General features: G+C 43.7%; 1 protein-coding gene across 1 annotated transcript; it reads left to right on the top strand.

Annotated features, from left to right (window-relative positions):
- The first annotated feature begins 6,286 nt into the window (after window positions 1-6,286).
- cetn3 (centrin 3) lies at window positions 6,287-8,558 on the top strand. Its single transcript, XM_068574274.1, has 5 exons — window positions 6,287-6,450; window positions 6,851-6,983; window positions 7,092-7,206; window positions 7,425-7,616; window positions 8,111-8,558. Exons 1-5 carry the CDS (start codon window positions 6,434-6,436, stop codon window positions 8,152-8,154), a joined length of 501 nt encoding a protein of 166 aa, XP_068430375.1. The 5' UTR covers window positions 6,287-6,433; the 3' UTR covers window positions 8,155-8,558.
- Window positions 8,559-12,882: the final 4,324 nt, after the last annotated feature.

The raw sequence follows: 12,882 nt of genomic DNA, 5'->3' as shown, positions 1-12,882 counted from the left end.
ACACTGACTATTTAGAGAAACATTTCCTCGGTAACAGAAGCTTCTATTCATGAAGAGACTTCTTAATTAACACTTAAACCGTCGGGTTGACTCTGCTGTGAATGTGTGTGTATGTGTGTGTCATTTGGGGGGTCGACATGAGCTATAATGTGTGTGTGTGTGTGTGTGTGTGTGTGTGTGTGTGTGTGTGTGTGTATGTGTGTGTGTGAGTGTGTGTGTAAGGGTGGAGCCATCATGTCTCAGCAGCACACAGAGCGGGTTGTTGGGTTAAAGCTCTCAGTGCACTTTTTATTTAAGATCTTCAGATCCCGGCGGCGCCCTGAGGGACGCCTATTTGACTGTCAGTATGTTAGCTTAGCTTAGCCTAAAGACTGAAAACAGGGGGAACAGCTAGCCTGCCGGACAAGACGTATTCTAATAATACAAAGTAATGTTAAACAAACCAGATTCAACATATTAATAAAATATATTTACTATATTATGATATGAAAACAAGGTTCTGTGTACAACTGTGAGTATTAAAAAATACTGAAAGTAAAAGTACTCCTGATGCAGACGTGTGGTATTATTAATCATTGTTGTATTATATTATGGGATTATCACACACGTCACAGAGCTCACAGTCACTATGTTTTATTAACTTTATGGGTTTCATGTTATTCACTGATGTGAAGTCAGAAGTATGAAGCGGCCTCAGGTTGAAATGCTCAGGTACAAGTACCTCAAAGTTTTACCTCCTCAATAATTAACAATCAACCTCATTCACTGCGTCTTTAAATCCTGAAGTAACACGGAGCTAAAAATATATGGACTCAACTCCTCTTCCTCCAGAAACTCTGTTAACTGTATAACTTTATAACTTTACCAACACGACTGAAAATAAACAAGAAACAAAGAAACAGACGACTTCCTCCAGTCGACATGCAGGACACACACAGACACACTTTAACATCACACACACACACACACACACACACACACACACACACACACACACAGGTAAACAAGCAGCTGGTTGTGGTGAAGATGTTTTCAATCTAAATAAATATTTAAAGTGTTTTTAAGTCAATGAGACAAAGACAGAAAACTAATAAATGAATGAAACACACACATGTGTGTGTGTGTGTAAGTGTAGGTGAGTGTGTGTGTGTGTGTGTCTGTGTGTGTGTGTGTGTGTGTGTGTGTGTGTGTGTGTGTGTGTGTGTGTGTGTGTGTGTGTGTGAAGCTGTTCTTATTATGATGATGTAATTATGTTCTTGTGTTCTGTCAGATATTTTCTGTTTATGTTATTTAATGTTCTGTAAAGCACTTTGCATCAAAAGGCTTTCATAAATAAAATGTATTTTATAACCTGTTGATATGCTGAGTGTTCAGAGTTATTCTAATAAATACATCAGATCATCATATTAAATGAACATAAACATAATAAATGAACATGAACGTATTAAATAAACATAAACATATTAAATCCCTTAAGATGCAAAACAAATCATCCTCACCAAAATATCTGTTTTCTGTTTTCTAAGTCTAAAAGCAGGAAAGTGCGCGCGTGCCTTCAGCGGGCAACGTGCGTCGCGCACGCGTCCCCAAACGCTCCTTTACAAAAGTTAATAACGTTAAATATGTTAATAATGGCCATAACTGTACCTGTTCAGGTCGCTGTGTTCACTCTGCGGCGTCAGGACGGAATGAAGGAGAAGATGCGCGCGCCTCAAGGTATACGACACGGTGTGCGCGCGCGAGCGCGCGTGTGTGTGCGTGTGTGTCTCCTGCCTCCTAATAAAGCTCAGTGCGTGTTGGGGAGCAGCTCCGGCGCGTGCAGGTGATCTTTACCGCAAACCTGCGGGGACTTCTGCGGGACTGCGTGGGTCCAAAGAGGAGAGGAGAAGTCTTGTGGCGCGTTGCATCATGGACCTGAAGATTGTTTTTGGTTCTAACAGAGGAACCCGCCCGTGTTGCTCAACAGTCACAGAGATGTTTAAGTTCTGCTCCAATGAAACGGTTCAGCTCGTGTTGAAGCTTCATCTTGTCTCAGCATGTTAGAGAGAACACGTGTGTTTGTGTCCTAATGAACTCATGAGGATTTAAAAGATTAATAACTTTATGCTTTATGCAGCAGGGTGTGGCAGGACTTTGATTGACAGGTCATTACCCTCAGTATGTTTTCTTAATGACTAAAAATAACTTCTCTCAGTTCTGCTCTGTGGCTGCCATCTTTGTTTTTTTTTGCCACCAGATCTTTGATTTAACTTAGCTCCGGCCCCTTTTGTCAGGTCTGGTTGCCAAAAGAACAAAGATGGCGTCGTCCAGCCAGCCGAACTCCAAGCTTCAAAACATAAACAAACTGACGAATGATGTCACAGAGAACACGCCCACTTCTTAAGAGCTCTCTTCAGAAATAAAGGTTCTCCAGCTTGTCCTCAGAGGAACTCTTCTGGGTTGCTGCTCATTCTTTAAAAAAGGTTCTCTGGATGAAACCGGTTCTAAATGGAACCCTTGGTCTCACTTAGAACTCTTCGTCTACCATCATCTCAGAGTGTTGGTTTGAGGCTGAGCGGAATGGGACGCGGCCCTCCTGTGACATCAGTGAGTCTTAATTGGGAACAGTTCCTCCACGTCGGGTTGGTCTCCGTTCAGAGAGAACTGTACGCTGTTACACAACATGTTCACCACACACACACACACACACACACACACACACACACACACACACACACACACACACACACACACTATTATCTGCTTGTGTGTGTTTCTGCTTCACCTCACACAAACCGTCACTTTATATTTCATTCGGTGTTTCTGACTGGTCCGGGCCGGTGAGCCGGTCAGAACCAGCTGTTGCTTACGTGATCAAGAAGGATTTTACAGGACAGAGACCATCAACTATCCTGTAACCTCTGAGTTTCCTCTGGAGACGTTGTCAGTATTGTGCAACAGACTGAAGAGTAAAAGTGGAGCTGTTTTACTTTTAAATCTGTGTTTGTTGTATTGTATCTCCTGTACAGCCTGTTGGTTATTTCAAGAGTGTTACATTAGTGTGTGTGTGTGTGTGTGTGTGTGTGTGTGTGTGTGTGTGTGTGTGTGTGTGTGTGTGTCTGTGTGTGTGTGTGTGTGTGGACTCGACTGCTCTGATGTAACTCGTCACACGTTGGATGTTTTAAGTCTTCTCCGTATCACAGCGCCGTAAAGACGAGATCACAACCACAGCGTCTGTAAATCTAACGCAGTCTAAGCTAAAAGCTTTAAAGGTAAACGTGAACACAGCTCAGCTCGGCGGAGCGTTCCAGTGTTTTAGCTCTTTTGTTTAGTTTTCCTCGCTCAGCTCTCCAGATGTTGTCTTAAGACACAAAGCTGCTAAAAGTCTCTCAAGGTCCTCAACGGCTGAGCAGACAGTCAGACTCCAGCTGCTGGAGGCAGCGAGGTGCTAACATGTTAGCTTGTTTCTGCTGCATCGGATTTCAATAATACACACACCCCGTAACCATGCGGGCTTGTTTTGGTACGTCACATCAGAGGCTCTGGTATGGAATCATGGGAGTAGAGTAGTAAGAGTTTGGCTCCCATTTTCATGGGCTGCTGGAACTCAATGTTCTACTGTGAAGAAAACTTTCACTTCATCAAGTCAAGAGGCTTAGTTTGATTAAACTAAAGACCCAACAACCTCAAAACCTTTAGAGGAGTTGAATAATGTAATAAACTGCCTGATAATAAATGAGGTGCGTTAGTCAGGATCTGAGCTGTAAACCAACAACCTTCTGCATCGCCACTCCAGCAGCTCCAACAAGAGAGCGTTACAGCAGAAGGTCAACGCTTTACAGCAGAAGGTCAACGTCGTAAAGAGTTGAAAAGGTCGAGAGCTTCGCCTGAGAGAGTAAATCTCGTTCATAATAAACCGTTATGTCATGTGACGACCTGAGAGGCCTCTGACTGGACCGTGACGGGAAGCGGACACACACACATTGCAACTTGTCCATCGAGGACGTTTGTGTTTCTCAAATGAAGGTTTTGGCCCCGAATGAAGAGTCTTCTTCATCTGGAGCCAAAGAGCTCGAGTCCCGGTTTCATGAGTTTGCACGATCATGGGCATGGAGGTATGGAGGAGGTCACCGGGGTTGTGGACCGACCTGCGCCGCTATTTTAACCACGAGACAAGAAAAAAAAGGCGCTTTATTAACAGCGGACACTCCACGGAGTAATGTGGCATTACGCAGCGCTTCTCGGTCGGATGCCTTCGACCTCGCCGTTGCTGCGTCATTAACAGACAATGCATGTTCTCAACAACCAAGCACATTTAGCGATAACAAAACAATCCAACAAAACCGCGGCACTGAAACACTGCACACACACAAGAGATACAGATGAGCATGCTAACAACTGAGCCACAGTCCCCCCTCTACTACTACTGCTACTACTACTACTACTACTACTCCTACTACTACTACTACCATAACTTCACAACACAATAACCTTCCTGCAGGAGGCGGAGCAGCAGGCCGTGTGCAGACGGGTCGGAGGGGAGGGGGGGGCAGACAGGAGGTCTTTGTGCTGTTTAGGGTGGGGTTCAGGTTTTCATGACACAAACAAACACACTGACACTTTGACACACTCCCTCCCTCGTAGTGAGCTCCATTCATAGTTCATGCTTTTCACGCTTATTGTTTCTTCTTTTTCTAAAACCTACAACTCCTAGGAAAAATAAAATAACTTACAGTAGACCTCCTGAGGTCCTACAGGTCTGAATCAGACTCTGATCCAGGAGTCAGACAGAAGCTGCTTTCTGATCTCTGTTTATACAAAACGCTCTCATGTGGCTTTCTCATAAGAAGCTGGTTCTGGTTCTGGATCGAGTACACACATCTTTACCCCTTACCCTCTTACCCCTTTTAGCTCCTTACCCCCCTTACTACCCCCCTGAGGGTTCACAGGGCCAGCAGCAGGCGGGCTGACCTCGCATGTACTTTAAATCCTGTTTTACCGTCTCTGGCTGCGTACAGTCACACGCTTCATGCTCTGATCCACCGAAGCGGCTCCACATCTGGTTCAGGTCAGACCTCTGGACCCCGACCTTGTCCAGGACCGGGTCTTCCAGGAATCCTCCGCACCGTGCACCTCTCCTCTCTGAAGGGTGCACGATGAAGACTTTTGAGGGTGAAAAGATTTATGAGCAACGGGACGAAGACTTTTCCTTCACACGAGACCCTGAAACACACGTTTTATCTTTATGTCACTGCTTTGTCTCTTTGTGTCTGGAGATGTCTCCTAAACGTTATGCAAGACAACAACAACGAGACAGAAAACAACCACAGTGAGACAGAAAACAACCACAAAGAGACAACATTTACCAAAAGAGATACAAAACTATTACAAAGAGACACATGAAGTAACCACAAAGAGACAAAAGAGAGAAAAGAGTGAGACAATGACTACAAAAAGACACAAAGAGAAGGGAAGAGGAGTCCTCTATCATCGGCGCACACATGTGCGACAGGAGACGCTCTCTAAGATAAGGAGACCCGGCGACTCCTGTTCTTCACTTCAGTGAGAACGCTCGCTGGGAAACTCCCGATAATGATAATGGTGGAAAGGAAGTGATGTCATGGGTTAAAGGGGGGAGGGGGTGTAGCACTCTGCTCTGGGAAACATGTCCATCACATACATATTCTAGGTGTCTAGTGGAGGACTTAAGGAGAGACTGGAAGGAGACGAGTGAGGGAACACAGAAGTCTCCGATGAAGGAGTTGCACTGAATGAGTTGGTGTCAAAGGAACAAGACACACACGTATACCATGTTTTATTTATTTATTGTGTTAATTTATTTTTCTATATTTAAAGGTGGAATCTGTTGGTCGTTCCAGAGGAGAGAGGACGAGGAGGTTAGAGGACGAGGAGGTTAGAGGATGAGGAGGTTAGAGGACAAGGAGGTTAGGGCACGAGGAGGTTTCCTTCAGCAGCTCAGTGAGGCTGAAGGCCTCACATGCTAACATACTAATGTTGGACATCTTAGTTTAAAGTTAGTTAGCTTCCTATTAGTTCTCCCCCTTTTCCTCCGTCTCCCCCTTAATCTCCCCATCTATTGGCCTCTTTCCTCCGTCTCTGCCTCCCCCTTTCTCTCCCTCTTTATCGGCCTCTTTCTCCCCCTCTCCCTTTCTCCCTCTCTGTCTAACACTGGAAATCCCCCACTAGGGGGAGCTAGTGAGACATTGAAGAGTCCGCCTGCCTTTAAAATGCCAAAGAAGAAGAAGAGGAATGAACGGCTCTGACGCGGATCAATCAGAGCTCACCATCCCGCTGCCTAGTGACGAGCGACCAATAGGAAGCTTTTCCGTGAGCGCGGCTCTGTTTGTTGTGGTGCTGCTATCAGAGATATCCGCGGGTTTAGCGACTATAACGTGTCGTTTTTCTCGGTTTAACGTTCTTCAATCCGTCCGAAATGAGTCTGTCTCTCAGGTAAAGCCTCTCTCTCTCCGCCGCCGAGGTTAATTTGACCAACTCGACCAGCTCCAGGGTAGCGGTAGCATGTTCAGCTAGCTAGCTAGCTCCTGCTGCAGCTTCTTACGTCTAACTATTTATTAAATTATTCATATACATTTTGTAGTTGTATGTTGTAGTACAGGAAACTTATTACCTGAGAATATTTAATTTAATTCTAACATTTGCTTCAGTCAATATATATATATATATATATATATATATATATATATATATATATATATATATATATATATATATATATATAACATACAAATATTTAGTTATATATATATGTGTGTGTTAGCTATCAGTCTGTTATTTTGTCTGTTAGCTCTGAGTTTGTTAAAGTAGAGCACAATCCGTCTGTGTTTTCCAGAGCTGAACTTGCAGACAAAAGCAAACGCAAGAAGAGGAAGGAGCTGACGGAGGATCAGAAGCACGAGATCAAAGAAGCCTTCGAGCTGTTTGACACCGACAAAGATAAACAGATCGATTACCACGAGCTGAAGGTGAGAACACCAACATCACACACTCACATCACAGCAGCAGAGCACAGCCCACACGCGTGTTAAATCTATGTGGTTATAAATTAGATGGGATAATGTGAACACCACCAGGTGGCGATGCGTGCGCTGGGCTTCGAGGTAAAGAAAGTGGACGTTCTGAAGATCCTGAAGGACTACGACCGAGAGGGAAGCGGGAAAATATCGTTTGAGGATTTCAACGAAGTCGGTGAGTTCAACTTCTCGGGTTCCAAACGACAATAGATGTCATGTAAACAGAAGGACAATAGATGTCATGTGACCAGAAGGACAGTAGATGTCATGTGACCAGAAGTACACTAGATGTCGTGTGACCAGATAGAACCAGGTCCCATAGAACCAGGTCCAGGTAGAACCAGATGCAGGTCCCATGTAACCAGGTCCTGTGTAACCCCTCCTGGTCCGCAGTGAGCGAGCGCGTCCTGGCCCGGGACCCCCAGGAGGAGATCCTGAAGGCCTTCAAGCTATTTGACGACGACGAGACGGGAACCATCGGGCTGAGGAACCTCAGGAGAGTCGCTCGAGAGCTCGGGGAGGACGTGAGCGACGAGGAGCTGCGGAGCATGATCCGGGAGTTTGATGCCGACGGGGACGGGGAGAGTACGTGTTGTACTAGTACAAATGGTTATGTTGTGTTATTGCTGCGAGTAGCGTTATGTTGTATTAGTACTACAAGGAGCTGCAGGCCACAAGTTCGGTGCCGACGGGGAGAGTACGTGTTGTGTTAGTACTGCAACTACGAGTAGTTGTACCTTGTATCAGTATTACGCGTAGTATTTTATTGAAGTAAGCGGTCTTTTAAAAGGTTCCAGTTCAACTTCATTTGTTCTCACAAGAAGTATTATTATATTTATTATGATAGTAATACTTCTACTTTACTGGACAAAATTTTTGTCAACACTGTTTTTTCGGCACAAAATATTTTTCATCATTTAGCTTCTTTAAAAAAATTAATAATATAATTTACTGTTTCCTGTCATTTTGTAGACTTTTAATTTAACCGTTTAATTTACAAAACAATTAGCAGATGAACTATTGAAGTAAATAAATGTCTCTTTAGTGAAGATACTTCTGACTGAACTTTTTGTTTCCAGTAAACGCCGAGGAGTTCCACGCCATCATGACAGGAGAGTCCTGATGAAGACGAGGAGGATGAAGGTAACGAGCATTGTTTTACTCTCGTGGGTCCGACGTGGAACCAGGAGAACTCAGGAGAACCAGTGGGCTTCATATCGGACTCGTTCCTTGTGAAAAGACTTTCTGCCGCTTCCTTTTCTCTCCTGAAGGTCGTTGTTGTTTTTTGACGTCACTTCAAATCTACTCAAAGAATCACAAATTCCCTCAAAGGTGGAGAAAATTCAAGGGTTGATGGTGATGTTAGGGTTGTTGTTGTTGTTCATGTTACCAGATCGATCACTTTGTCACAAACAGGAGTCTTTAACAAAACATTTAATCCTGAAGCGTTTTTGACTTGTTTGTGTTTTGCAGCGTGAACGTTTGAGTGTGATATTTATTTTGTGTAATAAACAAATCTGTTCTGAACATTTGTGAATATCTTGAGTTTCACTGCAGAAGTCCTCATAATATACAAAGTAAATGTCTGAAATCAAATTGTTGTAGTTGTTTTGTCTCTTTTTGTTTGTTTTGTGGATCTTTTTGATGTTATTTTGTGTTTCTTTTTAGCTACTTTGTCTCATGTTGGTTGTTTGGAATATATGTGTGGTCTTTGTTGGTTTCTTTGAAATTACTTTGTATGTGTTGTTGTTTTGCATGCATTTGTGGTCTTGTTCTTTTCGTAGTTGTTTTGTGTTTCTTTGTGCTTGTTTGTAACATATTCATACTCATTATTGAACCTATTTCCTCCTCTGGCATCTATCGATACTAATGTAGACGTTCTAATATTTCAGATGATATCAGGAGACTTGAGCTCAAGCAATAAGTGTATTTATCTAAATACACTTGCACTGTATCGTGTTGATCAGTCCTGCAGTTCTTTATTCGACCACCAGATGGCGGCGCTCTCTCTCGGCTCCTGAAGTCTCAACATGTCACATGACACCGAACAGCCGATCAGAAGATCTGCCTCAAGAGAAATCCCAGTGGTTCATTTGCAGATTTTCACTTCAATCTGTGAAGATTTATAATTAAGTTGCTTTGCACTGATTTCCCAAAAGTGATGATGACGAGCAGCTGATGATGAAGAGCAGCTGTACGTCTGATGTCGACGTCAACAAATGACGTCAAAGGATCTCTGGTAGCCCATGTTTAAAACCACAAAGAGAACGCAGAGAGCTCCAGATGATGAAGATGATGGTGAGGATGATGAATGTGTTAGAATAATAAAGCCAGATGCAGAACATGGATCACAGACCCTGGAGGCGGAGCCAGTTCTTTGTCTCCCAGCAGACCTTCAACACAATGGTTTAGATGAAGCTTTCTGGTCTGGTGACATCATCGCTCACGTGATGAATTGGACGCGGTGAGCTAACCGTGCTAGCTTTGCTACGATGACAAAGCAAAGGGTTTCTCCTGTGAAGCGGGAAACGAATGAAAAGCGAGGCCAGAAACACAAACGCAGACGCACACTGCCAGTGTCGGATCGTTTACAGCAGTAAAAATAGTGATTAACACTTAAAGAAACACTTCATCCTTCAGTTTATCACTAACATCCATCAACATAAAGGAACACTTCATTCTTTAATTTATCACTAACATCCATCAACATAAAGGAACAAACTTCAGTTTATCAACAACATCCATCAACGTAAAGGAACAATTCATTCTTTAATTTATCACTAACATCCATCAACGTAAAGGAACACTTCATTCTTTAATTTATCACTAACATCCATCAACGTAAAGGAACAATTCATTCTTTAATTTATCACTAACATCCATCAACACAAAGGAGCACTTCATTCTTTTGTCTATCACTAACATCCATCAACGTAAAGGAACACTTCATTCTTTAGTTTATCACTAACATCCATCAACACAAAGGAACACTTCATTCTTTAGTTTATCACTAACATCCATCAACACAAAGGAACACTTCATTCCTTCAGTTTATCTGAGTTGCAGTGCAGTAAACAGTACAAATGACGTACAAAGTAGCAGATAAAAGTGAAGTACCTTTAAATTTGTACTTAAGTGCAGTACTTGAGTACACACACTTTGCCACATTGCTCTTCGGAGTCGTGTGCGAGCTGGTTGATTGAAGGTCGCTGATCCCAGACCCTGGATCAGGTCTGGGATCAGGGGCAGACTTCAGACTTCTTGCCCTTGCTCTCTGGCACATGCTCAGCTGTCGGGTCTCTGGACCGGGGTGGCGCTCCAGGAATAACTCGGCCCAGTTCCTCCCCGGTTACAACCTCCACGTCGCCCCCTGGTGGTTTTTCCCGGCCGGACGACGTCTGCGTTTGCTCGTAATCGTCCGTGTTTGATGAGACTTCTATAAATATCTTCATGCGCTTCACGTGTTAAAGCTGCATTCTCTCTCCTGACCACCAGGGCGACTCCTCTGGTTGTATAGAAGTATTTGCTTCATGTGTTAAAGCTGCATTCTCTCTCCTGACCACCAGGGGGTGACTCCTCTGGTTGTATAGAAGTCTATATAAAGCCGTGGACGCTTTAGGGCGTGGCTACATGGTGATTGACAGGTCGACGCCATTGTTTACATTCCTCTTGATGTATAATATTCTCACGTTGTGTTTTTGTACAGTCACTGTGTGAGGAGTTCTCAGTACAACACTATGAAGTACTTGGATGTTTTTTTTACTCCTGTGTACTGTGTTTGCTTATAGCTCTGTTAAAGACTCCCTTTGGTAACCCCCCCCACCCCCGCCCCCTCCTTCACACACACACACACACACACACACACACACACCCTGTGTCCACCTGTCCATCATTAGTCCGACTATGCCGACCATGTGACAACACTCAGACCCTCACTGGGATCGGGGAACTGGCAACACGGCTCACTGGTATGTCTGGTGGTAAAGTCTGATTTCTTTCAATGATCTGAAAATCAGCCAGAACCTCTGGAGAAAACATCAATATCCACAGAATATCAGCTTTCCGAAGATCCTTGAACACATTGTGTGTAACAAATGTTCCGCTATTTTATTTTACATCAAAAATATTTGATTGAAGATTGTGTAAAAAACATTAAACTCTGTGCTACTCATGAAACTATGACGTCATGATTCATTCACCTGAGACCAACAGTCATGTGACCAACAGTCAAGTGACCAGGAAGAGGAGAATATGAAGAGGAGGAGGAGCAGCGGAGGATGGCAGGAGGAAGAGGAGGAGGGCATGAGGAAGAGGAGGAAGATGAGGAGGCGTGCCTGTGGCTGTGAGGATCGTACACTATGCCTGGCAGTCAGTGAGCAGGGATCAGTTTACACACGTTCAGCTTTCACAGTAACTTTATCTCCAGCTGCTCCTCACACTCCTTACTGTAGTACTAATACACAAGTATTTACTTAGTACTAATATACAACTATTCACTTTGCTGCAGTACTAATACAATACTAAGTATAATACACAAGTATAAATTAACATTAATAACATTATAATGAATTATCATCATTATTATTTTCATATTCTACAGAAACTTTTCCTTTTACCGTCAAAGTGGTTATACATAATTTTGTGTTTATTCTGCAAAAAACATCTTTAATTTAAAAAATAATAATTTAAGAAAGAATCTGAAGAGCCTCAAGATAGAAACGAAATAATGAAAATTTTTATAAAGAGGAATCTGAGAGGAGGAGAGAGGAGGAGAGGAAACAAGAGGAGAGAAGGAGGAGAGGAAAGGAGAGAGGAGGGGAGGCGAAGTGGCTGGAGGTTTGTTTGGGCCTCCAGACGGACCAGAACGTTTCCCTCACAGCTGAAATCGGTCATAATAAAATTTTGGGCGGCGTCCTGCAGTCCAAACAATCACTGTGGCCCCGCCCCCTTCTGCCCCTCCCCTCCTCCAGACAGTGTGAACAGGAGGTGTGCAGCACATGTCTTCTTCAGGAGGTCAGGGACGGATGCAAACCAACGCTGGAGGAAGGAAAGTAAAACACGAAAATTTAAAATTTACCGTGGCGGTTTCCTCTAAACAGACTCCGGCCCCACACATTCCTTTAAACTGACTCCGCCCTCACACAGTCCTCAATACAGACTCCGCCCCCGCGTGCCGGAGGAGGAAAGTCGTGCTCCACATTTATTTTCATTATGGTTTACGCTTCAACCGCTTCCTCTTCCATCAGCTGGTTCTCCCCGATGGAAACTCAGCGACCTGCAGTTTGTAGCACGTAGAATATTTTATATATATATTTAATTTTATAAAAACTCTAGCTTTCAATTTGAAGCCAAGAATGTTTATAAGAATTGTTTGTATCATGACGTCGCCCCTTGGTTTGTGATGTTTTGAAGCCTCCAGTTCAACGTTTTGTTTGTCGCCATTTATTTTTTTTTTGCAACCAGTTGAAGTGACCATATATAGTCGAGGAGTAGACACTAGAGCCGTATACATCTCTGGTGTCGATCACCTTGTAGCCTTGTAGCATCCCCTGCTTCAGAAGCATCGATTTCTATACAACTATAGGAGTCGCCCCCTGGTGGTCAGGAGATAGAATGCAGCTTTAACACACGAAGCATAGACTTCTATACAACCAGAGGTCTTCTGTGGTTTCTTTGGGCTCTTCAGTGACTCGAGGAACTCCACTCAGCTCGATGCTCTGACGGGAGCAGACAGCTGAGACTAATCCTCCGGCCCGGCAGATGCTTAGTAATATCTAGGACAAGCTCGGCGGTTTGATCTCTCTCTCTCTCTCTCTCTCTCTCTCTCTCTCTCTCTCTCTCTCTCTCTCTC

Source organism: Clinocottus analis, unplaced genomic scaffold, assembly GCF_023055335.1.
Source record: "Clinocottus analis isolate CAN_PGR_092001 unplaced genomic scaffold, fCliAna1.0.p SCAF_13, whole genome shotgun sequence".
In the NCBI taxonomy this organism is placed as follows: domain Eukaryota; kingdom Metazoa; phylum Chordata; class Actinopteri; order Perciformes; family Cottidae; genus Clinocottus; species Clinocottus analis.
The sequence above is the reverse complement of the archived record's forward strand: the minus strand, read 5'-3'. Positions and strand labels throughout refer to the sequence as shown.

Coding starts and splice junctions, on each gene's coding strand:
- cetn3 (XM_068574274.1), top strand. Junction 6,984..7,091: donor TCGATTACCACGAGCTGAAG/GTGAGAACACCA, acceptor GAACACCACCAG/GTGGCGATGCGTGCGCTGGG. Junction 7,207..7,424: donor TGAGGATTTCAACGAAGTCG/GTGAGTTCAACT, acceptor CCTGGTCCGCAG/TGAGCGAGCGCGTCCTGGCC.